We start from the raw sequence: 24,444 nt of genomic DNA on the forward strand, positions 1-24,444 counted from the left end.
ACATCCAGTCTCTTTCTTCTCTTTTGTTTTCAGACACAACATCTACATAGAACTCCTCTATGTCGCTTTCATCTACTGCATGGACCTTGCTTTGTTGCATTTGGTTCTTACAGCAACGGGCATAATGGTTGTTCTTGTTGCAACTATTGCATGTTTTACCATATGCTGGACACTTTCTTGGTGGATGTTGTGTACCGCATCGACTACATGACTTTCGATTGTCCCTTTCATTTTCGTTCGCTGGCCACGCCTCTTTTTTCACATTGGCGCTTTTTGTTAAATGGTTTGTGTCCGTTCTTACTCACTGCATCCACGTTGCAGCTACTGTCACTGAACAGCTCCTTTGCCTGCAACTTCACAGTCTCTGTAGCCCTACACAGTGCTATGGCTTTTCCCAGGTCTAGATCTTGCTCTCTTAGCAGTCTTTCCCTTAGACCATTATCCGGAATACCACACACCAGTCTGTCTTTTATCAGCGAGTCTGTCAGTCCCCCAAATTCACACGATTTGCTTCTGTTTCTCAGTTCAGTCACATACTGATCAATAGTCTCACCCGTTTTCTGTACACGTGAAAAATCTGTGCCTCTCAAATGTCACGTTACGTTTAGGTATGCAGTAGGCCTCAAACTGTTCCATTATTTTATCTAGCTTCCTTTTGTCTCCATCAGCAGCGAATGTGAAGTTATTATACACCTCCAGCACTTCATCACCCACGACATGTAAGAACAGTGACGATTTCCTTTTATTACTTTTCTCGTCAGCTCCGATTGCTGATAAATACAACCCCACACGTTGTTTGAACCTTCTCCAATTTTCAGCCACATTACCTGTCAACTGAAGCTTCGCCGGTGGGAGTAAACCTTCCATTTTTCACTTCGTTAGCTATTCTCTAATGGTAAGTAACGATGTTCTCTTTTGGCTTGCTAATTTGTGGAGAGCTGATTTAACTTCAGATTTTTCCTCTTCATCTCTTTCAATCACTTCTGACACCATGTATTGATTTCTTTGTGGGTTCAATGACGAGACATTTATGAAAGAGAATGTCTTTCAATCTAAAGTCTGTTCAACTCTTTATACAGCATTTCAGGAGACACCATGCTAGTGATCCATCTAGAACGAAACTGAAACTAAACTCAACTGCCTTGCTTGTCTCTGTCACATGCCCTCTGCTGGTCTGGCACAAGCAATCAATACATGCAAACATGCTGTTAAGGCATCATAATCGAACAGGCAAATACCATCTCTATTTGCTGATATCATTACAGGTTGCCCCACCATAGAGGATCAGTCCAGCTGTATTTCACCACACCACCTTTTAATAGGTTACTGCGGTATCTTCATAGACTTACACATTAACATGCAGGAACACACCTACAGCATATTTGACTGAAATTTGACATCCAGTTTAAAATGGGTTGTTCTAAAATTTCAAGTCAAAATTGGTGGTTGAAGTTAAAACAATGAGTGAATACTGTCAGAGAAAAGGAATTACAGGCTTACTCTAACAATATGTTGTGCTGCCAAAAGATGATCATTGCACCTCCTTCCTCCCAAACAAAACAGTTGCATTTGACATGTGTGTGTTATAATTAGTGCGTATGAATATTAACAGGTGGCAAGTTATTTCATATTCAAGAAAGGCCACATGTACAAATTCTGCAAAGGCTTAAAGGATTACATTACAAGGACAGGTTGCATAGAGAATTCAGAAGAAACTTCTTTACCCAGAGGGTGGTGAGAATGTGGAACTCACTACCACACGGAATGGTTGAGGCGAATAGCATGGATGCATTTAAGGGAGGCTAAATAAGCAGATGAGGGAGAAGGTAATAGAGGGTTATGCTGATAAATTTAAATGAGGAAAGACGGGAGGAGGCTCGAGTGGAGCATAAACACCGGCATGGACTGGTTGAGCCGAATGGCCTATTTCTATGCTCTATATCCTATGTATTTCTATGCAAGACTAGGCTTGTATTCCCTTGTGTTTAGAAGTTTAAGGGGTGACCTAATTGAGGTGTTTAAAATGAAAAAGGGATTTGATAGGGTAGAGAGAGAAACTATTTCCTCTGGTGGGGGAGTCCAGAACAAGGGGACATTACCTGAAAATTAGAGCCAGACCATTCAGGCGTGAAATCAGGAAGTACTTCTTCACACAAAGGGTAGTGGAAATCTGGAACTCTCTCCCCTAAAAGGCTGTGGATGCTGGGGGACAATTGAAAATTTCAAGACCGAGACCGATAGATTTCTGTTGGGTATCAAGGGATATGGAGCAAAGGTGGGTAAATGGAGTTAAGATACAGATCAGCGGTGATCTAATTGAATGGCAGAACAGGCTTGGTGGGATGAATGGCCCCCTCCTGTTCCTATGTTCCTATAAGGTGCAATAGATTACCCTTTATGTAATATTTAAACTTGCTTCAAATATAAAAGCAAAGCTATTAAAGTACTCACTGTATGACAGGGGCGCAGTCTTTTATAATGGAAGAGGAGAATGCTGGTAATAGTAAGAATACAGGAAAGGTACTATTGTCTACATATACTGTAGTACAAAGGTACCCTCTGTCACTTCTTTCACACATTGTAACATACTCTTTGCTGTTTCCTGTACCTTTATTTTAAGAAATGAATACTTTTTTGCCAGTACCTTCCCATTGCAAAAGCAATTCTTTTAAAGAGCTGTTTGGTAATGCAAGATCAATGGGCCGTTTCCCTTCAGCATTCTTGGTGTCAGTGTCCGCTCCATGTTCCAGCAGTAGATTGACTAGCTGTGTATCCGAATTCTTGGTTGCCACGTGAAGTGGAGATTCAAGATTTTTGCTCATGTTAACATTGGCACCTAAACAAGATAATTATAGGAAGGAAAATGATGATTTCAAATGATTGTTTTAGTATCTGCTGAAATTATGAAGCTGGGAAACCGTGGGAGGTTGAACACTCCATAAATTGGAATATTGAACAAAAAAAGTTAAGAGTCAGATCAGAAATTGATTCCCAGTCCAACAACGCCTCAATTTTAAAATACTCATCCTTGTTTTCAAATCCTTCCATGGCCTCACTCCTCCCTATCTCTGTTAACTGCCTGCACCCCTACAATCCTCGGAGATCTCTGCTTGCCTCCAATTCTGGCCTCTTGTGCATCCCTGAATTTCAGCGCTCCACCACTGGCGGCTGTGCCTTCAGCTACCTAGACCTGGAATTCCCTCCCTAAACCTCTCTACCTTTCTTTACTCCTTTAAGATGCTCCTTAAAATCTACCTCTTTGACCAAGCTTTAAGTCACGTATCCTAATATCTCTTTATGTGGCTCGATTTTAAATTTTGTTTGATAATGCTCTTGTGAAGCACCTTGGGATGTTTTACAATGTTAAAGGCGCTATCTAAATTCAATTTGTTGTTGTTAGCAGCACAGCACTACAGAGTGTAACAAGCCCAGAAGGTTAGGAATGTAGGAACAGGAGGAGGCCATTCAGCCCCTCGAGCCTGTTCCGTCATTCAATTAGATCATGGCTGATCTGTATCTTAACTGCATCTATCCGCCTTAGTTCCATATCCTTTAATAGCCTAACAAAAATCTAAATCTCAGTTTTGAAATGTTCAATTTACCCCCAGCCTCAACAGCTTTTTGGGGGGGGGGAGAGTTCCAGATTTTCACTACCCTTTGTGTGAAGAAGTGCTTCCTGACATCACCCCTGAATGGCCTAGCTCTAATTTTAAGCTTATGCCCTTTTGTTCTGGACTCCCCCACCAGAGGAAATAGTTTCTCTCTATCGACCCCTCAACTCTTTCAATCATCTTAAACACCTCAATTAGATCACCCTTTAATCTTCTAAACTCAAGGTAATACAAGCCTAGTCCATGCAACCTGTCCTAATAATTCAACCCTTTTAGCCCTGGTATCATTCTGGTGAATCTGTGCTTTACCCCGTCCAAGGCCAACATATCCTTCCTGAAGTATGGTGCCCAGAACTGAACCCAGTGCTCCAGGTGGGGTTGGGGATTAAAGTTCTTAGGCTGCTTTTGTACTGAATCTTCACACCTCAATGAGGTGAGTATTATAATTTAAAGTGCAGCCTGAGTTGAAGTAAGGCATTCTACATTGGAAAGCAGGAAGAGAAATAGATGTCATCAGCATTGGCATTGATACAGAGGAGAATGTTGACAGAGATGGAAAAGGAATACAATGTAGGGGGATTCTCTGATTTTGGGCCCTCAGTGGGGAGTCTTATCTTCTGAGAGCACTTATTAGAACTTTGGGCATGTGCTGTAAAGATTCTAACCATTAATTTAAACAATGGGAAATTGTGGCCAGTGTACTGGCAAATCTCCAATATGTGCTCTTGGTAGGTTAGGCTAACTGGGAGCACAAAGTAGAAATGTACCCCTTTGTGTCAAGAGACATTAGGATAAAAATTGGGAAAGAAACATTGGGAAAGAAAGAAAGAAAGAGGAAGCTGATTTAGTTTAACATTGCATATAACATATGCCTTCCTTTAATCAGGACTGGCAGACTCTACCAACGAGTCACCAGGACAGGAGCAAGTTCCCGATCTTACCTTTGCTGTAAAGCAAGACATGAACCAAAACGTGGCATTGTCCTACAATGTTAAATTAAGCAGGCGGGATTATGGCACAGAATGAAGGCATTGCAGGCAGAGAGCCCTCCGCTGCCTTTTTGTCTGTCCTATCATTCTCTCCCCTGACCTCTGTCAGAACAGCCTGTAGCCTCTCCTTTGTTGCATGCCATATGTAAATGGGGGCGGGGATAGGCTCCAGGTGAGTTTCTTCCCATCCACCTGCAGCTGTCCTTAGGAAAGTGGTCGTAAGAGCCCTGAGGTGCCCTTGTGGAGGCAGTGGGCCCCGTAGCTGCCTCTTCTCCTCCAGTCATCTAACGTTTAATTACTGAAGACCGTAGTCCTGGCTGAAGCTTTAGTGAAACATTAGCTTCGATCTTCAAAGCACTTCTGCCCTTTTAAGTCCCTTGCTGGCTCCTCTGGTAAGGTAGCATCGTCCCTGCTCTTCGCATTGGTAGACATCCTCTTGACAATGGGAATCCTGCCAGGAGACTGCCATGCATTTCTGATAAGCATCGACCCAGGGAAATGGGTTGGGGTTGAGGCAGATTTGCAGGGCTGGACAGAAGCTCCGCCCTGCCAGAAATTCACCCCAAAGAGGAGAATGCCGGCCATAAAGTCTGAACCCGTGTTCCCATTAATTTGTGTATCTCTTGAATTACTCATCGTAACAGACCTTGGTATTCTGATTTAGGATTTCTTCACCAATGAGGCAACAGTGCTAAAAACAGCCCTTTGCAAACCTTCAGGCCCACAAAGTTTAAGCAAGATAATCCAGCATTAAAAAATAATAGTGCGAATTGGAGGGAGTTTTCTAGGCTTTAAGGCCTTCATTGCCAGGGTTCAGGATAACGTGGGCCCACATGCTGTGGTTTAGAAATCCAGGCTGTCCTGGATATACGTCATTGTTGAGTGCCCATTTAGAATATTGTGGGTAACTGGCCATCCAACCTTCAAAAAGGACATTGAGAAGCATAACAAGATAACTCCAAGTCTTATAGCTTTAGAAAGGTACGTCACAGAACTGGGCTTGTTTTCACTGGAGAAACAGAGATTGAGAGCAGAATTCATTCAGGTTTTAATATGATGGGACATAAAGTTATTGTAGATGCAAGTAGGCTTCTCCTAAGACAGAAGAAGTCAGAGGGATCAGAGCCGCAACAGTGGAGGCCTAAAGGCAGGCTAACATCACCATCAGTTGCAGATACACACCTCTGTTTGAGTTCTTGCAAATAGCAAGGGATTTCTAATCAGGAATGGTCATAGTCAGAGTCATAACGGCACAGAAGGAGGCCATTCGGCCCATCGAGTCTGCGCTGGTGCTCTAGAGCAATCCTGTCAGTCCCATTCCCCCGCTCTATCCCCGTAGCCCTGCAAGTTTATTTCCCTCAAGTGCCTATCCAGTCTCCCCTTGAAAACATTGAGTGTCTCCACTTCCACCACTTCCGTCAGTAGCGAGTTCCAGGTCCTCACCACTCGCTGTGTAAAAAAGTTTTTCCTCACATCCTCTGTATCTCTTGCCCAAAACCTTAAATCTGTGTCCGCTAGTCCTTGTACCATCAACTAGTGGGAACAGTCTAGCCTATCCAAACCCGTCATAATCTTGTACACTTCTATCAAATCACCCCTCAACCTCCTTTGCTCTAATGAAAACAAATCCAGCTTCTCCAAACTGTCCTTGTAGCTAAGATCCCCCATCCCCGGAACCATTCTGGTAAATCTCCTCTGCACTCTCTCAAGGGCCTTCACATCCTTCCTAAAGTGTGGTGACCAGAACTGGATGCAATACTCCAGTTGTGGCCTAACCAGCACTTTAGAAAGGTTCAGCATAACTTCTCTATTTTTGTACTCAATACCTCTATTTATGAAGCCCAAGATCCCATATGCTTTGCTAACCACTCTCTCAATATGTCCTGCCACCTTCAGGGACCTATGCACATTAACTCCCAGGTCCCTCTGTCCCTGCACACTCTTTAAAACTGTGCCATTAAGTGTATATTGCCTCTCCCTGTTCCTTCTGCCAAAATGCATAACCTCACTTCTCTGTATTAAATTCCATCTGCCACTTGTCTGGCCATTCTGCTAGCCTTTCTATGTCCTGTTGCAGTCGATTGGTGTCATCATCACTGTTTGTCACCCCCCCCAAGTTTGTTGTAATCGGCAAATCGAGAAATTCTACTCTATTCCAATATCCAGGTCATTTATATATATATAAAAAAAAGCAATGGCCCCAGCACTGACCCTTGGGGAACACCACTGTCTACCATCCTCCAGTCTGAAAAACAGCCATTTACCACAACTTGCTGTTTTCTGACCTTAAGCCAATTCCTTATCCAAGCTGTCACTGACCCACCTATTCCATGAGCCTCAATTTTGTTAACCAGCCTTTTATGTGGTACTTTGTCAAACGCCTTCCGAAAATCCATGTAGACAAGATCCATTGCATTCCCTTCATCAATCCTCCCCGTTACTTCATCAAAAAATTCAGTTAGATTTGTCAAACATGATCTGCCTTTTACAAATCCATGTTGGCTCTCCTTAATTAGCTTAAACCTCTCCAAGTGCCCGTTAATTTTTTCCTTGATTATTGTTTCTCAAACTTTACCCACCACTGATGTTAAACTGACCGACCTGTAGTTACTAGGATTGTCCTTGCACCCTTTCTTGGACAATAGTGTCACATTTGCCACTTTCCAATCCTCAGGCACCTCCCCCGCATCTAGGGAAGATTGGAAAATTATGGCCAGCCCTTCCGCTATCTCCTCCCCCAATTCCCTTAGCAACCTGGGATGCAAGCCATGTGCATCAGGTGACTTATCCACTCTATGCATACCCAGCCTTTCTAGTACATCCTGTCAATCAATTTTTACCCCTTCCATTGCTTCTACGTTTTCAACTTCTACCGATATTTTGTCAGCATTCACCTTCTTAGTAAACACCGATACAAAGTACTCATTGAGTATTCTAGCCTTGCCCTGTGCCTCTAAGCATATATCACCTTCTTTGTCTCTAAATAGTTCCCACCCTGCCTCTTACTACCTGCTTACTGTTTACATGCCGGTAGAAGATTTTTGGGTTCCCTTTTATGCTAACCGCCATTCTACTCTCATATTCTCTCTTTGCCAATCTTATTTTCATCTTCACTTCCCTTCTCAACTTTTTGTATTTGGTCTGGTTCTCCCTTGAAAAATTCACCTGGCATGCATCATACACCCTCTTTTTTTGTTTCATCATCTTCTCTATCTCCCTCGTCATCCAAGGAGCCCTTGCTTTGGTTCCCTTACCCTTCCCTCTTGTTGGAATGTACCTAGCCTGTACTTGGAACATCTCCTCCTTAAAGATCACCCATTGTTCCATCACAGTTTTTCCAGTTTACCCTGGCTAGATCCTTTCGCATCCCATTGAAGTTAGCCCTATTCCAGTTTAGAAGTTCCACTCTCGATTGTTCCTTGTTCCTCTCCATTACTAATCTAAATTTTATGATATGATGATCACTCGTACCCAAGTGTTCTCCCACAGACACTTGGTCAACCTGGCCCACCTCATTCCCCAGCACCAGATCCAGCAATGCCTCCTTCCTAGTTGGGCCAAGAACATACTGGTCAAGGAAATTCTCCTGAACACATTTCAGAAATTCCTCCCCCTCCTTTCCCTTTACCTTACCATTATCCCAATCGATATTTGGGTAATTAAAGTCCCCCATATCACCACTCTATAGCTCTTGCTTATCTCTGCGAGTTCTCTGCAGATTTGCTCCTCTACCTCCCTCTCACTATTTGGAGAAAGAAAGAAAAAGATTTGCATTATTATAGCGCCTTTCATGACCACCAGACGTCTCAAAGCGCTTTACAGCCAATGAAGTACTTTTGGAGTGTAGTCACTGTTGTAAAGTGGGATACGTGGCAGCCAATTTATGCACAGCAGGCTCCCACAAACAGCAATGTGTTAATGACCAGATAATCTGTTTTTGTTATGTTGATTGAGGGATAAATATTGGCCAGGACACCGGGGATAACTCCCCTGTTCTTCTTTGAAATAGTACCATGGGATCTTTTACGTCCACCTGAGAGAGCAGACGGGGCCTCGGTTTAACGTCTCATCCAAAAGACGGCACCTCCAGCAGTGCAGTACTCCCTCAACACTGCACTGGAGTGTCAGCCTAGATTTATGTGCTCAAGTCCCTGGAGTGGGACTCTGAACCCACAACCTTCTGACTCAGAGGGGAGTGTGCTACCCACTGAGCCACAGCAGAGCCTATAGAATACCCCCAATAGCGTGATAATACCCCTTTTGCTCCTCAACTCTAACCAAATGGATTCTGCCCTTGTCCCCTCAAGAACATCCTCCCTTTCCAACACTACAATGTCTTCCTTAATCAGCACTGCCACCCCACCTCCGTTTATTCCTTCCCTATCTTTTCTGAACACCTTGTACCCTTGAATATTAAGTACCCAGTCCTCACCATTTTTAAGCCACGTTTCGATTATTGCCACAACATTATACTGCCACGTGGCTAATTGTGCTTGTAGCTCACCAACCTTATTCACCACACTTTGTGTGTTTACGTACATGCATTCTAAACCCATTTTTGAATTTTTGTGCTTTTGAGTTTTAAAGTATAATTTGATGTGCCTCTTTACACAGAATTACATAGAGTGTATAGCACGGAAACAGGCCACTCGGTCCAACCAGTCTGTGCCGGTCTCTATGCTGCACACGAGCCTCCTCCGATCTTTACAGCACAGACACAGAACATTTGGCCCATCGGGTCCATGCTGGTGTTTCTGCTCCACACGAGCCTCCTCCCACCCCTCTTCATCTCACTCCATCAACATAAACCTCTATTCCCTTCTCCCTCATGTGTTTATCTAGCTTCCCCTTAAAGGCACCTATGCTATTCACTTCAACAACTCCCTGTGGTAGCGAGTTCCACATTCTCACCACTCTCTGGGTGTAGTGTATGTACCTTGAAGAAGGAACCATATTCTGCAGCCCCTGTATACTGCAGTACCAGTAGTGACCACCCCTGTATATAAGCCTGTGTAGTAACTTTGTATAGTAGTTCCAGTTTTGTCTCCATTCAGTAAACACCTGTTATAACCAACTTCTGCAGTCCGTGTCTCAATTACACACGGACATTACACTGGGCAGATGTTTCTCCTAAATTCTCTATTGGGTTTATTGGTGATTATCTTATATTTATGGCTCCTAGGTTTGGACACCCCCACAAGTGGAAACATTGGCCCGGATATTAACTTGGAGGCGGGGAGGAAGCGGAGGGCGGGGAGGGCAGTTTAGTGGTCGAGAAACCTGGAAGAATGTATTACCCTCAGGTCCTGCCAAATTTAACGGCAGGGCCTGATTAACATTTTGTCTCTGTTTCCCGGCCGCAGCCAGCCTGATTGAAAGGCTGGTTGGCTGTCCGGGAACTTTGAGGCACCAAGCCGCAGCCGGGGAGTGGAGAGGAAGGAGGAAGAGATCGTTGGTCGGGGGCCGTAGATCGATCAGAGAGTCGGAGAGATTGGGGGGCCGGAGACACATCGGGGGTCAGAGGGAGGGAGGGATCAGAAGCCATAGGGGAGTTTGGAACCGTCGGAAGGGCTCACAAATTTGACCCTGGTGATTTCTGCGAATACATGATAAATTTGAAGTCATTGTATGGGAACCACAAAGTCATGGATTTCCCAGAGCCTAATGCAGGCTCCAATAAATCTACTTCAGTATCCAAGAGTCAACTCTACATTTGAGTTTTTACATATATAGGGCAAAGCTGTACAGAACAGAACTACTGCGAATGAGTGGCCCAGACAAAGTAAGGGATGAAACTTCACTGCTCATGTTCAACAAGGAGTGTTTGAACTGATAAAGAGTGTAACTTGCCCTGAACTAGAAAATTTCATTCACTTTGCTTCCAATTTCCACCCTTCCCTCACCTTCACATGGTCCATCTCTGACTCTTCCCTTCCCTTCCTCGACTTCTCTGTCTCCATCTCTGGGGATAGGCTATTGACAAACATTCACTATTCAGTTCTGTAGAAGGGTTTCGATCCGAAACGTTGACTCTGTTTCTCTCTCCACGGATGTTGCCTGGCCTGCTGAGTTTTTCCAGCGTTTTCTGTTGTTATTTCGGATTTCCAGCATCTGCAGTATTTTGCTATCGTATTAGTGTTTGGTTCACTGCCATCCCTCTTCTAGGAATGCCCACCTTGAAGAAGCTCTGCTCTTCTCTTCGATGGGATCTCCATTTGGCTCTTCAACTTTGCTTTCAGTTTCATCTAGAGCCATTGTTTGTTTCTTTACCTGTCCTATTACTATCTCGTCTCACCTTGAATATCTCTTAATGTCTCTTCTTTCATCCCCTCCCCCATTTCCCAGCCCCAAAACTGCCTTTTAATGTTTCATTTCCTGCCTTTTCTTCTCAGTTCTGTAGAAGGGTCTTCGACCTGATACGTTGACTCTATTTCTCTCTCCATGGATGTTGACTGGCCTGCTGAGTTTTTCCAGCGTTTTCTGTTGGTATTTCAGATTTCCAGCATCCACAGTATTTTGCTATCATTCAATATAAGCCCACTGACTCCCACAGCTACCTGGACTACACTTCCTCTCACCCCGCTTCCTGTAAAGACTCTCTTCCATTCTCCCAGTTTCTCCATCTCCGCCGCATCTGCTCTGACAATACCACCTTCCATACTAGTGCTTCCGAAATGTCTTTCTTTTTCCTCAACTGAGGATTCCCCTCTACTGTGGTTGACACGACCCTCGACCGTCTCTATTCCATTTTCCACACTTCTGCTCTCACCCCTTCCCCTCCTTCCCAGAACCACGATAGGGTTCCCTTTGTCCTCACCTTTCACCCCACCAACCTCCACATTCAACGGATCATCCTCCACCATTTCCGCCACCTCCAGCGTGATCCCACCACCAAACACATCTTCCCTTCACCTCCCCTTTCAGCATTCCAAAGGGACTGCCCACTCCGCGACACCCTGGTCCACTCCTCTATTACCTCCAACACCCCTTCTCCTTCGCCCGGCACCTTCCCGTGCAAGCACAGGAGATGCAACACCTGCCCTTTTCCCTCCTCCCTTTCCACTGTCCAGGGCTCCAAACACACTTTCCAGGTGAAACAGCAATTTACTTGTACTTCTTGCAATTTAGTGTACTGTATTCGCTGCTCACGATGCGGTCTCCTCTACATTGGGTGACCAAACGCAGATTGGGTGACCGTTTTACGGAACACCTCCATTCAGTCCGTAAGGGTGACCCTGAGCTTCCGGTCGCCTGTCACTTTAATTCTCCGCTCCACTCCCACTCTGACCTCTCCGTCCTCGGCCTCTTACACTGGTCCAATGAAGCTCAACGTAAGCTCAAGGAACAGCACCTCATCTTTCGATTAGGCACTTTACAGCCTTCTGAACTCGACATTGAGTTCAACAATTTCAGACCATAACCTCGGCCCCCATCATTTTTTTTTCTCTCACATGGCAGCTGTCGATCATCCTGCCATTGCAATTTACACTTCATCTAGAGTAATCTTTTGTTTCTTAACTTGCCCCATTACCATCTCCTTTTGCCTTGCACCATCATCCCTTTTGTTTCTTAATCACTCCTGCCTTCCACCCTATCACAGACCTTCCCTTTTGTTCTTTCCTCCCCTCCCCCTTTCCCTGCCCCTACACTTGCTTAAAACCTGTTACATCTCCAACTTTTTCCAGTTCTGACAAAAGGTCATCGACCTGAAACATTAACTCTCTCTACAGATGCTGCCTGACCTGCTGAGTATTTCCAGCATTTTCTGTTTTTATTTCAGATTTCCAGCATCCGCAGTATTTTGCTTTTGTAAGAGTGCAACTGCATTGGCTCCTGTGCTTGGAATTATAGGGTACACAAGAAATAGGAGCAGGAGTAGGCCATTCAGCCCTTTGAGCCTGTAACTGCGGTCATCTGTGTCATGGGGGGCTCTCCACATGATGTTATAGATGGGGATGGAACATCTACATTCAGCCCCTCGAGCCTCCACTATAACCTCACTGGGTACCTGACCATTAAAAATGGGTCACAGAAAATTTGCACATTAAGACTGTTAGAAGCTATAATGTTAACATGAAATGACAGACTGGTCCAAAGGATATAAATGTTTATGTACATTTTTGACTCCAAGCATCAACAGCTGCCAGGCGCTAACAAACATGTCCACCCACATCTGAGATGAGATCCCAGATTATATACAGGTTTGAGCCCCCTACTTTTACTAAGCTATAACCTGTGAGGTTGGAATATGAAAACCCACCCCACCATTCCCACTCCTTAAAGGATTTTCACCTTCCCCGATCAGACTCACAGATGTGGGGTTGCCTGGAGTAGACTACCTCAATAAGATGTTTAATAACGTTCACACAAACTACCCATTTACACCTTTTGTTGGACCAGAAACCTGACCTGCTCCATCCTGCTGTTAACCCACCAGCCACCAAACATGACTACAGGATGACCACCTGCAAGAGATTATAGAATATAATATAGAACATAGAGGGCTAGAAATTGGGTACCTTAGCACCTCCGGGGGGCGCTAACAGGGCGCTAATGACTTACCGCCTAGGTGCGGCGATGTTCGTGCCGCCCGCAAAAATTCACCTGGCTGTTTGCAGCGGCGCTAACCACTATCGCCACGCCCGCCTGCGGCTGGATATCGTGAAGTCATCCAGCCGCGCATCGCCCCGGACTGGAAATTCATTCTCGCCCCTACCTCAGCGCCTGCTGTTAGGAACGACAGGTAGAGGAGGCAGTTTGCAGTCGGCTGAAAGCTGGCGGAGTGCTGGTTAAAGGCATGAACTTTCGTTTTTCTTTTAGTCAGCAAACAATGCTGCCTTGTCAGTTTAGAACATAAGAACATAAGAAATAGGAGCAGGAGTAGGCCAATCGGCCCCTCGAGCCTGCTCCACCATTCAATAAGATCGTGGCTGATCTGATCCTAACCTCAAATCTGCTATCACTCTGCATCCACCCGAACCCATGTGATCTCCCGGGAGAGGCGAAAAACCAGATAAAGACCCAATGGCCAATTTGGGAGAAAAAAATCTGGGAAATTCCTCTCCGACCCATCTAGGCGATCGAAATTCTTCCAGGAGATCACTCTGTCCCTATATTTTCTACAGTACTTACCTTCTGTAAAGGCGATCTCCTCCCCAGCCAGGAACAGGAATAAAACCATCTCCTGAAATCTAACACAGAATTAGAACACAGTAGGTGCAGAACAAGGCTACACGGCCCCTGGGCCCACTCCACTACCCACAGGGCCATGACCATTCCGAACCTAGACTTATGTCCAATTTCCTGCCCGCGCCCCGTAACCCTTAATTCCCTTTACTTCTAGGAAACTATCTATTTCTGTTTTAAATTTATTTAATGATGTAGCTTCCACAGCTTTCTGGGGCAGCAAATTCCACAAACCTACCACCCTCTGAGTGAAGAAGTTTCTCCTCATCTCAGTTTTGAATGAGCAGCCCCTTATTTTAAGATTATGCCCCCTAGTTCTAGTTTCACCCATCATTGGGAACATCCTCACCGCATCCACCCGATCAAGCCCCTTCACAATCTTATATGTTTCAATAAGATCGCCTCTCATTCTTCTGAACTCCAATGAGTAGAGTCCCAATCTACTCAACCTCTCCTCATATGACCACCCCCTCATCCCCGGGATTAACCGAGTGAACCTTCTTTGTACTGACTCGAGAGCAAGTATGTCTTTTCTTAAGTATGGACACCAAAACTGTATGCAGTATTCCAGGTGCGGTCTCACCAATACCTTGTACAACTGCAGCAATACCTCCCTGTTTTTATATTCCATCCCCCTAGCAATAAAAGCCAACATTCCATTGGCCTTCTTAATCACTTGCTGCACCTGCATACTAACTTTTTGAGTTTCGTGCACCAGGACCCCCAGATCCCTTTGTACTACAGTACTTTCCAGTTTCTTGCCATTAAGATAATAACTTGCTCTATGATTTTTCCTGCCAAAGTGCATAACCTCACACTTTCCAGTATTGTATTCCATCTGCCAAATCTCTGCCCACTTACTTAGCCTGTCTATGTCCCTTTGCAGGTTTTTTATGTCCTCCTCACTCACTACTTTCCGTCCCATCTTTGTATCATCCGCAAACTTTGATATGTTACACTCGGTCCCCTCCTCCAAATCGTTAATATAGATTGTAAAGAGTTGGGGACCCAGCACTGACCCCTGCGGAACACCACTAGTTACTGGTTGCCAATCTGAGAACGAACCATTTATCCCAACTCTCTGCTTTCTGTTAGAGAGCCAATCCTCCACCCACGCCAGAATATTACCCCCAATCCCGTGATTTTTTATCTTGAGCAATACTCTTTTGTGTGGCACCTTGTCAAATGCCTTTTGGAAGTCTAAATACACTACGTCCACTGGTTCCCCTTTATCCACCCTGTATGTTACTTCCTCAAAAAACTCAAGCAAATTTGTCAAACATGACTTCCCCTTCATGAAACCATGCTGAGTTTGTCCTATTAAATTATGTTTATCCAAATGTCCCGTTACTGTCTCCTTAATAATGGACTCTAACATTTTACCAACCACAGATGTTAGGCTAACAGGTCTATAGTTTCCAGCCTTCTGCCTACTACCCTTTTTAAATAAGGGTGTTACATTAGCAGTTTTCCAATCTGCCGGGACCTTTGCTGAGTCCAGTGAGTTTTGGAAAATTATTACCAATGCATCCACAATCCCTACCACTACTTCCCTCAAGACCCTAGGATGCAAGCCATCAGGTCCAGGGGATTTATCCGCCTTGAGTCCCATTATTTTACCAAGTACCACTTCCTTAGTGATTTTAATCGTATTTAGTTCCTCCCCCCCAGAGCCCCCTGTTTGTCCAGTGTTGGGATATTCTTAGTTTGACAGAAACAGACAGGAGTTTTGACCTATTTGAGCCTTTTCTAATTGGAGTTTTGTGCCTGAGAAAAATTTATCACTTTTATTTGGATAGTGCAACATTTCCAATACTTAGTGGGGGCTGTACTGCCCTCCAGCTTCACTGTTGGAGGCAGCAGAGGCAGAGAGAAAGATTGGAAAATGTGGCCAGAGGGAGGAGGGCCAACAGGAGGCCTTACCCTCCCAGGGTATTCTGGGAGCAGTTCTCCTGCATTCATCGCTTCAGCAAGGATGTGGTCACAGAGCTTTGCCACCTCCTGCAGCCAGAGCTCCAGCCTCAGCTCAGGACCAGGACGTCTCTCTCAGTGGCAGTGAAGGTCACAGTCACTTTCAATTTCTACGCCAGCGGCGCCTTCCAGGCGTCAACAGGGGATATTGTGCAGTTCGCCATCCATTGCTGCATCCAGGAGGTGACAAATGCTCTGTACAGAAGGAGAAGGGAGTACATCTCATTCCCCATGACCAGTTGAACAGGATGAACGCTCATGTGGCTTTGCAAGGATAGCGGGCTTCCCCATGGTTCAGGGCGCCATTGACTGCACCCACGTGGCATTGCGGGCATCTCATCACAATGCAGAGGTGTTCCGTAACCGCAAAGGCTACCACTCTCTGAACGTTCAGTTGATGTGCGACCACAGACAGTGCATCTTTGCCATCAATGCCCGCTATCCTGGCAGCAGCCACGATGCATTCATCCTGCGTGAGACCGGAGTCCCATCACTGTTCCACCCACCACACGAAGCTGGCGGCTGGCTGCTCGGAGACAAGGATTATCCATTTGCCAACTGGCTGATGACACCCCTCCACAACCCCAACACTCCTGCTCAGCACGCATACAATGACAGCCATAGCGCCACCAGGAACATGATCGAACAGGAGGAGGAGGATGAAGAGGAGGAGAAGCAGCAGCAATGTAGGATGGAACCACTCAATCTTGCTTCTGCAAGGGCCGTTCGTGATCGTCTCATTAGACAGCACTTCCAATAAATGAAATATCACATGGCCTTTGCGCAGCACAACCACATCATCACAGCCAGCTCGTAGCCCCTATCACCAGGCAAAGTTCAAATGAGAAACATCATGTGCTATGTCGAATTAACTATTTATTATTGTGCACAACTCCCTCTTATGAAACACAACCAATAACAAACAAACACAACAATTTATCAACAAACATAACTCTTTCTTAGCAAGCTGAACTATTTGTTACCAAACTGAACAATATATTTACAAACACATCAAATTATTTACATATACTCCCCCCATTTGCTAATACCGTATTACTTACTCCCCCTTCCTCAATGATTTCTTCCCTTTGGAGCTCTACCCTCCCAACCCTACTGCTCCTCCGTAATGTGGCCTCAGTGGCTGCAGCAGGGCTGGTGGAAGGCTGCTGAGTTTGGGAGCCAGAGACTACAGATGGCCTTGCAGGACACCCTCGGCCAGTTCTGGGCCTGGAAGGCCCGGCTGCAGACTGCACCAACTCAGTATGGATGGCAGCAGTCTGGGCTGGCTGGGTTACAGGCTGTGGCAAGTGCAATGGTGGAGTGGCACTGGTGGGAGCAGGAATGCTGTAATCCTGAAAGAGGACAGCACCTTCCTGCTCGACCAACACACTGCCACTCCCCTGGGGCAGTACCTCAGCATCCGGAGCAATCTGCTGGAGCACAGCCGGCATGCTGCGGCACCATGAGATCTCCGGTGGACTGTGGGCGACCCAGCGATGATGGCAGCAGTCAGCGCTTGTGTGGCATCAATTTGAGACTGCATGAGAGCAGTCTGAGATTGGATGCCACTGACTCCATCACAGCACTAAGCCATTGCGGTGCTTCTGCCTGTGTTGCAATAGCTGCCACGTTCCCCATGACATGCGGCATGAGGCCTGGGTCCCCACGGTCTCTCTGCGAGGCAACCATCCTTGGCAAACTGCCAAGGATGGGCTTGATGGTTTGCAGAGAGATGAGTGCAATGCTGGAGGCGGACTCCTCCACGCTCCTAGCCAGTGCTTCCATGCTCTCGGGCACCCTTGTCATTGCACCCGTGAGCTCAGTATGCAGGCTCATCGCCCGTGTGGTCAACGCCTCCACACCTCGAGGTCCTCATCTGAGTCCTGTGCAGCAGAACTCGTGCGCGCACTCACCCTCCGGGGAGATGGCCCCCGAGCTTCCCTTTCCACATGGTGTTGCTGCAGCCCGCTGGGTCCCGGAGCTTCACCCACATCAGACCCATTTCCTCTGCTCTCCTCCAGCGACCGCGTGGCCCCATTGTCGGACCTCTCGTCCTCGGGAGACACAGGCAATGAGGCTCTGGATTGTTCCTCCTCCTCTCCCATGTCGCTGCCACTGGGAGGCTGAAGGACAGGTTACTCAGATGGTGGCTGATTACCTGAAAGCATAAAGGCACAAGAGTGGGTTCAACGTCAGGGGAGGGGGGCAGGAAGGGAGCAAGGAATGGAGACAGTATATGACATGAATCAGTCATTCATGAAAGAAAGACTTATGAAATAATACAGCGCAGCCTACGGGTGGCGCTGTCCAGGGAGAGTATAAATGCTCGAGCACGGGCCCAGCTTGCGCAGGACATTCTTAACAGGAACTAGTGAAGGACACAACTAGACCTCCATGTTGTAAAACAGTTGATTAAAGCTTTGTTTAACGCTTAGACCAAGCACCTAGTAGTTTTCTTATGTCAGTATACTTAGATGGAAAGTGGGAATGGCTTGTGTTGTGAGGGGGAAGTTGTATGGGAGAAGAGGGAGTGGTGATGAACCAAGGGGGTCAATGTCTCCGACTGCCACAGCGCCCATGACCTGGGCCGCAATGATGCTGCTCACTCGCTCCTCCAGGTCTGTAAGGGCGTGAAGCTCCGGCTGACCTCCTCCCGTGCGTTGCTGCTCCCTCATGTTATGAGCAAGCTTGGCCGCAAGAAAAAGGATAGCGTGTGAGTGAGTGTGCAGCCATGTGTTTGGCAGATGTGTCTACCATAGTTAATGTATGTAAGGCGTGAGATGTGGATGTCACTTTTAGTAGGTGGGCATAGTGTTGGGGATTTGGCAGTTTATACCGTCTGTGCACAGAGTGAGGTTGAGATGGTGGCGTGTAGAGATTTTTGAAGCATCTACTCACCGACCACCCGAGTGAGGTTGTTGAACTTCTTGCGGCACTAGGCGGGAGTCCTGTGGACCACACTTCTGGCTGACACCTGCTGGTCAACCACCCTCCACATCCTCCTGAAGTCCTGTGGCAATGGCCTCCTGCCAGAGTCCGGGAAGAGCACTGCCCGTCGGCGTTCCACAGCCGTGACCAGAGCCTCCAAAGCCTGGTCGCTGAACCGGCGAGCTCTCTCCCTGGGCCTCTGATCAATCATGAGATTTCTCAATGATGGTTGGTTTGCAGCTCCTTGCAGGCCCAGTTCACAAGCAGCAATGATCAGAGTGAGGTTTTGCAACATAATTGAACCTCCCCTTTAAGAACTGGAAGGCGCCAGTCTGTCTGAGTACTTGTAATTGGCAGTGCCGGAACTTGAGTAGTGCTCTGCGGTTGGGCCCCGCTCTCCGATGTTAGCGCACTAAGAGGAGTGCGTAGAGCTTGATTTAGCGCTCTGCGGTTGGGCCCCGCTCTCCGACGGTAGCGCACTAAGAGGAATGTGTAGAGCTTGATTTAGCTCCACTTCCCTCTTGGGGCGATAAAACTGAATTTTGCGGTCACCGGCGCTAATTAGCGCCCAAAATGGTCAATACCGAATTTTTACCCCAGAAGATTAAGGGGTAACCTAATTGAGGTGTTTAAGATGATTGAAGGATTTGCTAGGGTAGATAGAGAGAAACTATTTCCTCTGGTGGGGGAGTCCAGAACAAGAGGGCATAACCTTAAAATTAGAGCTAGTCCGTTCAGGGGTGATGTTAGGAAGCACTTCTTCACACACAGGGCAGTGGAAATCTGGAACTCTCTCCCCCAAAAAGCTGCTGAGGCTGAGGATCAATTGAAAATTTAAAAACTGAGATTGATAGACTTTTATTAGGCAAGGGTATTAAGGGTTACGGAACCAAGGTGGGTAAATGGAGTTAGGTTGGAGATCAGCCATGATCTCATTGAATGGCGGAACAGGCTCGAGGGGCTGAATGGTCTACTCCTGTTCCTATTAGTGGCATCAGGCCTGATCAGCTTTCATTTCAGTTTACCCATATATTTGCACATAGGTGTAACATTATCTGAGCACTATCACAGTGATTTCTTCACCTCAGTTGATTCACGGAAAGGTTATAATATAATCTGGCAGAAAAAACATATTATCAGGGATTTCACAAAGGCAACAATATAGACAATGTAGTCCAGTTTGGAAATGATATGTACAGATATTTTCCTTAGTAACTGTTGAAGAATTAGAAGGAAGAGATTTACCTGAGCTTAGCAAGTTTCTCACGCAGTCCATCTGATGGTTTTCACAGGCTACATAAAGGGGTGTCCCCAGATGTTTGACACTGTGATCAATGGGCATCCCGTGATTCAACAAGATTGTCAAACACTTTGTGTGACCTGGAATTATATTGAGAAGGTATTTTACACAAAGCAGCCCAGATTCTTTTTGATCCTGACACAACTCCCAAACTGTATAGAAGATATTTGAAAATTCTACACATTGGAACCATTTAATTTAAAAATTCAATTTCAAAATTCTCATCCTTGTTTTCAAATCCCTCCATGGCCTCGCCCCTTCCTATCTCTGTAATCTCCTTCAGCCCCACAACGCCACCCCCCCCGCCCCCCGAGATAACTGCGCTCCTCCAATTCTGCCCTCGAGCATCCCTGATTATAATCGCTCAACCATTGGTGGCCGTGCCTTCTGTTGCCTAGGCCTTAAGCGCTGGAATTCCCTGCCTAAACCTGTCCGCCTCGCTACCTCTCTTTCCTCCATTAAGACACTCCTTAAAACCTACCTCTTTGACCAAGCTTTTGGTCACCTGCCCTAATTTCTCCTTATGTGGCTCGGTGTCAAATTTTTTGTCTTTTAATACTCCTGTGCAGCACCTTGGGATGTTTTACTACATTAAAGGCACTATATAAATACAAGTTGTTGTTGTTATGATGGTACCCTGTAGTTAATATTTAATGCAACTGAAAATGAAATATTATACACAGATGCTGCATTACTCAAAAAGTGTGGGTTCATAGCAGCAGTTTAGTGTGCAGCAAGATCCCAGTCTCAGTCTGATCATCAGGGGAAGCGGCAACAGGAGAACATACAACAGAATAAAGCTGATCCCAGCATGCTGCATTAATTAAGTGACTAACCCTGTTACAGCACATGGTCACAGCAAGCAGAGGGCAGACTACAAACCTTGACCTTGCAGCAAACTGTAATTGAGTCACAATCAGGGAAACTCTTCCAGTGGCTGAAGGGTCGATAACCAGAGGCCACAGATTTAAGGTGATTGGCAAAAGGACCAGAGGCGACAGGAGGAAAAACATTTTTTCAGGCAACAAGTGGTTAGGATTTGGAATGCACTGGCTGAGATTCAATAGTCAAAGGAAATTGGCTAAATAAGGAGAAAAAATTGCAGGGATATGGGGAAAGAGCGGGATTAACTGGATAGCTCTTCAAAAGAGCTGGAACAGACTCGATGGGCTGAATGGCCTCCTTCTGTGCTGTAAGATTCTGTGTTACTGGCTTTCACCAAAAATTGGACTGAATTGCAAAATGTGATCCCCAAAAATCCCATAATTCTCCATAAACAACAGAATTTTACATTAATTCACTGTAAACCATTGGCCCTGAAAATCTGTAGACAATCAAATCTAATAGAATGTAAACCAACATGCCTTAACCCCAACTTTAGATACAGCATCGGGTATTTCACCAGTGTGAGATTGTCAGTTTCTCACTCCAGCTATCTTGGTGGTTTTCTGAATAAGGCTGTGGAATTAGTGCTGATTAGAGGACACTTTTTATTGTAGCCTCATAGCACCAGGAAATGGATAGGCTCTGTTTAAACTCACACCCATACACTTGACAGAGGGAGGAAGCCTACATCTCATCTCCACAGTCTTATCTGAATGTGGACCTCATTTCAATGGTTTCTGAATTTCACTTCTGTTTGTAAAAAAAACTCCATGTTTGCAATGGTCTGGCCATGGCAAGTATACACTCAGTCCCCATTCATATAAATAACAGTGCAGTCAGTCGCAGTGCATTGAGCATGCTCCCAGGGTGGGGCACCACAGGACCTGGCTCCATTGTTCTGATCCTCCACATCGCTGAGTCACCAATCTCAGCCAACCTACTCTGAGGAGCTGCTCGGTGGAGACCATAGGAACAGGAATAAGCCTTTTAGCCTCTCGAGCCTGTTCCGCCATTCAATGAGATCATGGCTGATCTGCGACCTAACTCCATATTCCCGCCTTTGGCCCATATCCCTTAATACCTTTAGTTAACAAAAATATATCAATCTCAGATTTAAAATTAACAATAGATCTCGCATCAATTTTGCTTTGTGGAAATGCCCAGATGCTTGCCTGCAGCAGGAGGAGATGGTGTAACTCCTCTCATGCATTAAAAGGCCAGTTCAAGAGCAGTGTGCCAACCGTCTAATTCTCGTCCTCACCCACCTTTACTTTGTGGCAAAGCCACCAACGGACTCCTGTATAACTGCCTTTAACAGAGTGCTACAGCACCTATGTTTGTTTACTATATGTAAATAGCCGTTCTGGATAAGCCCCAGAATCAGCGCGATGACGTCATCATGTTGGTCACGTGACGCCCCGAACGGCGGGAAACGTGATGACGTCATGATGTCAGAGGGTGGGAGGTTCCCAACTCAGACCTCGTGAAACCAGCACCAGAAAAGACCTGTTGATTATTTCTCCTGCATGCAATTGTTTGTTCTCTAGTTTCTATTAAACTTCATTTTATTATCGGACTGACTCGACCTCAGTGCTTCAGTTAGGGATCTGACGATTCCTACATTGGTGACCCCGAGACTTCACGGACGATTTTCGCGGAGGACGCGCAGAACAAAACGATGGGTGTTAATGCAGCGACTTTGAAGCTCCCTCAATTTTGGGAACAACAGGCGGCCTCCTGGTTCGTCCAAGCGGAGGCTCAGTTCCAGCTTCGGAACATCGTGCTGGATCAGACCCATTATCTTTACATGGTCTCCGCACTGGACAGCTCGACGGCTGCACGGATCACCAGTCTGCTGGAGACCCCGCCCGTGGATAACAAGTATGATACGCTTAAGGCACGACTAATGCAGGTTTTCGGCCTCACGAAAGCGGAGCGCGCGCAACGTGTACTCACACTACCTGGGTTAGGTGACGCTAAACCATCTGAGTTGATGAGCCAGATGCTCACGCTCCTTGGGTCTGAGCCGCAGTGTTTTCTGTTTCGGGAACTGTTCCTGAGCCAGCTCCCCGAGCAGGTGCAAGCAACCCTCGCCAGGTCGGAGGCTACGGACTGTGTAGCGCTCGCGGCCGAAGCCGACACCATTTATGCGGTGATGCAGCAGTACTGTGCCACCTCGAAGCGTCCCGCCCCGAAAAATCCCACCTCGGCGCCTCCACCGACCGGCCTCTGCTACTACCACGCCCGTTTCAGTCCAAAAGCCAGATGTTGCCGACACCCATGCAGTTTCGTGCCAACTGCACCGAGGAACCAGCAGCACCGATTGCGTGAACGGAAGAACGACCCCGAGGTCGGTTTCGCGTCTACGATGGCAGTTGGCGATTCCAGGAAATTATTGTATATCACCGACTCCATTTCGGGCCGGTGGTTTTTGTGCGACACGGGCGCTCAGCTCAGTGTGGCATCCTTCCCGCTTCGCTCCTCGACGTCAGGTCAGGGAGGCGCAGTTCTCCACTCCAGGCCGCCAACGGCAGCGCTATTCGTACGTTCGGGAAGCGGCGGATCCAGGTGTGTTTTGGCGGGCAACTTTTCCACTGGGAGTTTATAACCGCCAAAATCGCACAGGCAATCCTCGGCGCTGATTTCTTCTGTACCAATGGCCTATTGGTTGATTTACGTAATCGCCGTCTGATTCACGCCGCCATGTTTGCCTCCATCCCCTGTTTTCGGGGCTCAGGCACGCCCCACGCGGGTTCCTGCACCGTGCCGGCGCCCGACGACTTCACCCGCCTGCTTGGGGAATTTCCAGATCTCACTCGACCCACCTTCTCGGCGGCGATCGCTAAACATGGTGTAGAACACCACATCGCAACGACCGGCCCCCCGGTTTATGCCCGGGCTCGACGGCTGGAGCTCAGTAAACTTGAGGCCGCGAAGGCGGAGTTCGCCACCATGGAGCGACTGGGAATTGTTCGCCACTCGGATAGTCCCTGGTCGTCGCCGCTTCATATCGTCCCTAAGCCCGGTGGTGGTTGGCAGCCCTGCGGCGATTATCGGCGCCTCAATGAGGTCATGACTCCCGACCGGTACCCAATACCGTACATCCAAGATTTCTCCGCTCATTTGGCAGGCAATTCGTTTTTTTCCAAAATCGACCTCGTCCGGGGGTACCATCAAGTGCCTGTCCACCCCCAGGACGTCCAGAAGACGGCGGTCATTACCCCTTTTGGACTGTTTGAATTCCTCCGAATGCCGTTCGGACTCAAAAATGCAGCACAGGCGTTCCAGCGCCTTATGGATTCAGTGCTGCGGGATCTTAAGTTTCTCTTTGTGTATCTCGATGACATCCTGGTCGCCAGTGCTTCGAAAGAGGAACATCTACAACACCTGTGCCTCCTTTTTCGATGCCTCCATCAGCAAGGCCTTATAATCAACCCAAACAAATGTCAATTCGGACTGCGGCAGATTGACTTTTTGGGCCACCGCATCACTGCAGCAGGGGCACTGCCGCTTCGGTCGAAGGTGGCGGCCATCGCTGCTTTCCCGCGCCCGCAATCCGTTAAAGCGCTCCAGG

At 46.8% G+C, this 24,444-nt stretch overlaps 1 protein-coding gene across 3 annotated transcripts in view; it reads right to left on the reverse strand.

Annotated features, from left to right (window-relative positions):
- Nucleotides 1–24,444, reverse strand: part of LOC147107462 (ankyrin repeat and SOCS box protein 9-like) — a 195,142-nt gene that overhangs the window by 62,035 nt on the left and 108,663 nt on the right. For all 3 annotated transcript variants that reach the window (XM_086006513.1, XM_086006512.1, XM_086006511.1), the window contains exons 6-7: nt 19,931–20,065; nt 2,645–2,836 (exon numbers count right to left, since the gene is read on the reverse strand). In XM_086006513.1, the coding sequence (XP_085862639.1) occupies nt 2,645–2,836; nt 19,931–20,065 (327 nt within the window). The remainder of the gene's footprint in view (nt 1–2,644; nt 2,837–19,930; nt 20,066–24,444) is intronic.

The sequence above is a fragment of the Somniosus microcephalus genome, chromosome 14 (assembly GCF_052327205.1).
Source record: "Somniosus microcephalus isolate GS21.2 chromosome 14, FLI_Smic_1.0, whole genome shotgun sequence".
In the NCBI taxonomy this organism is placed as follows: Eukaryota; Metazoa; Chordata; class Chondrichthyes; order Squaliformes; family Somniosidae; genus Somniosus; species Somniosus microcephalus.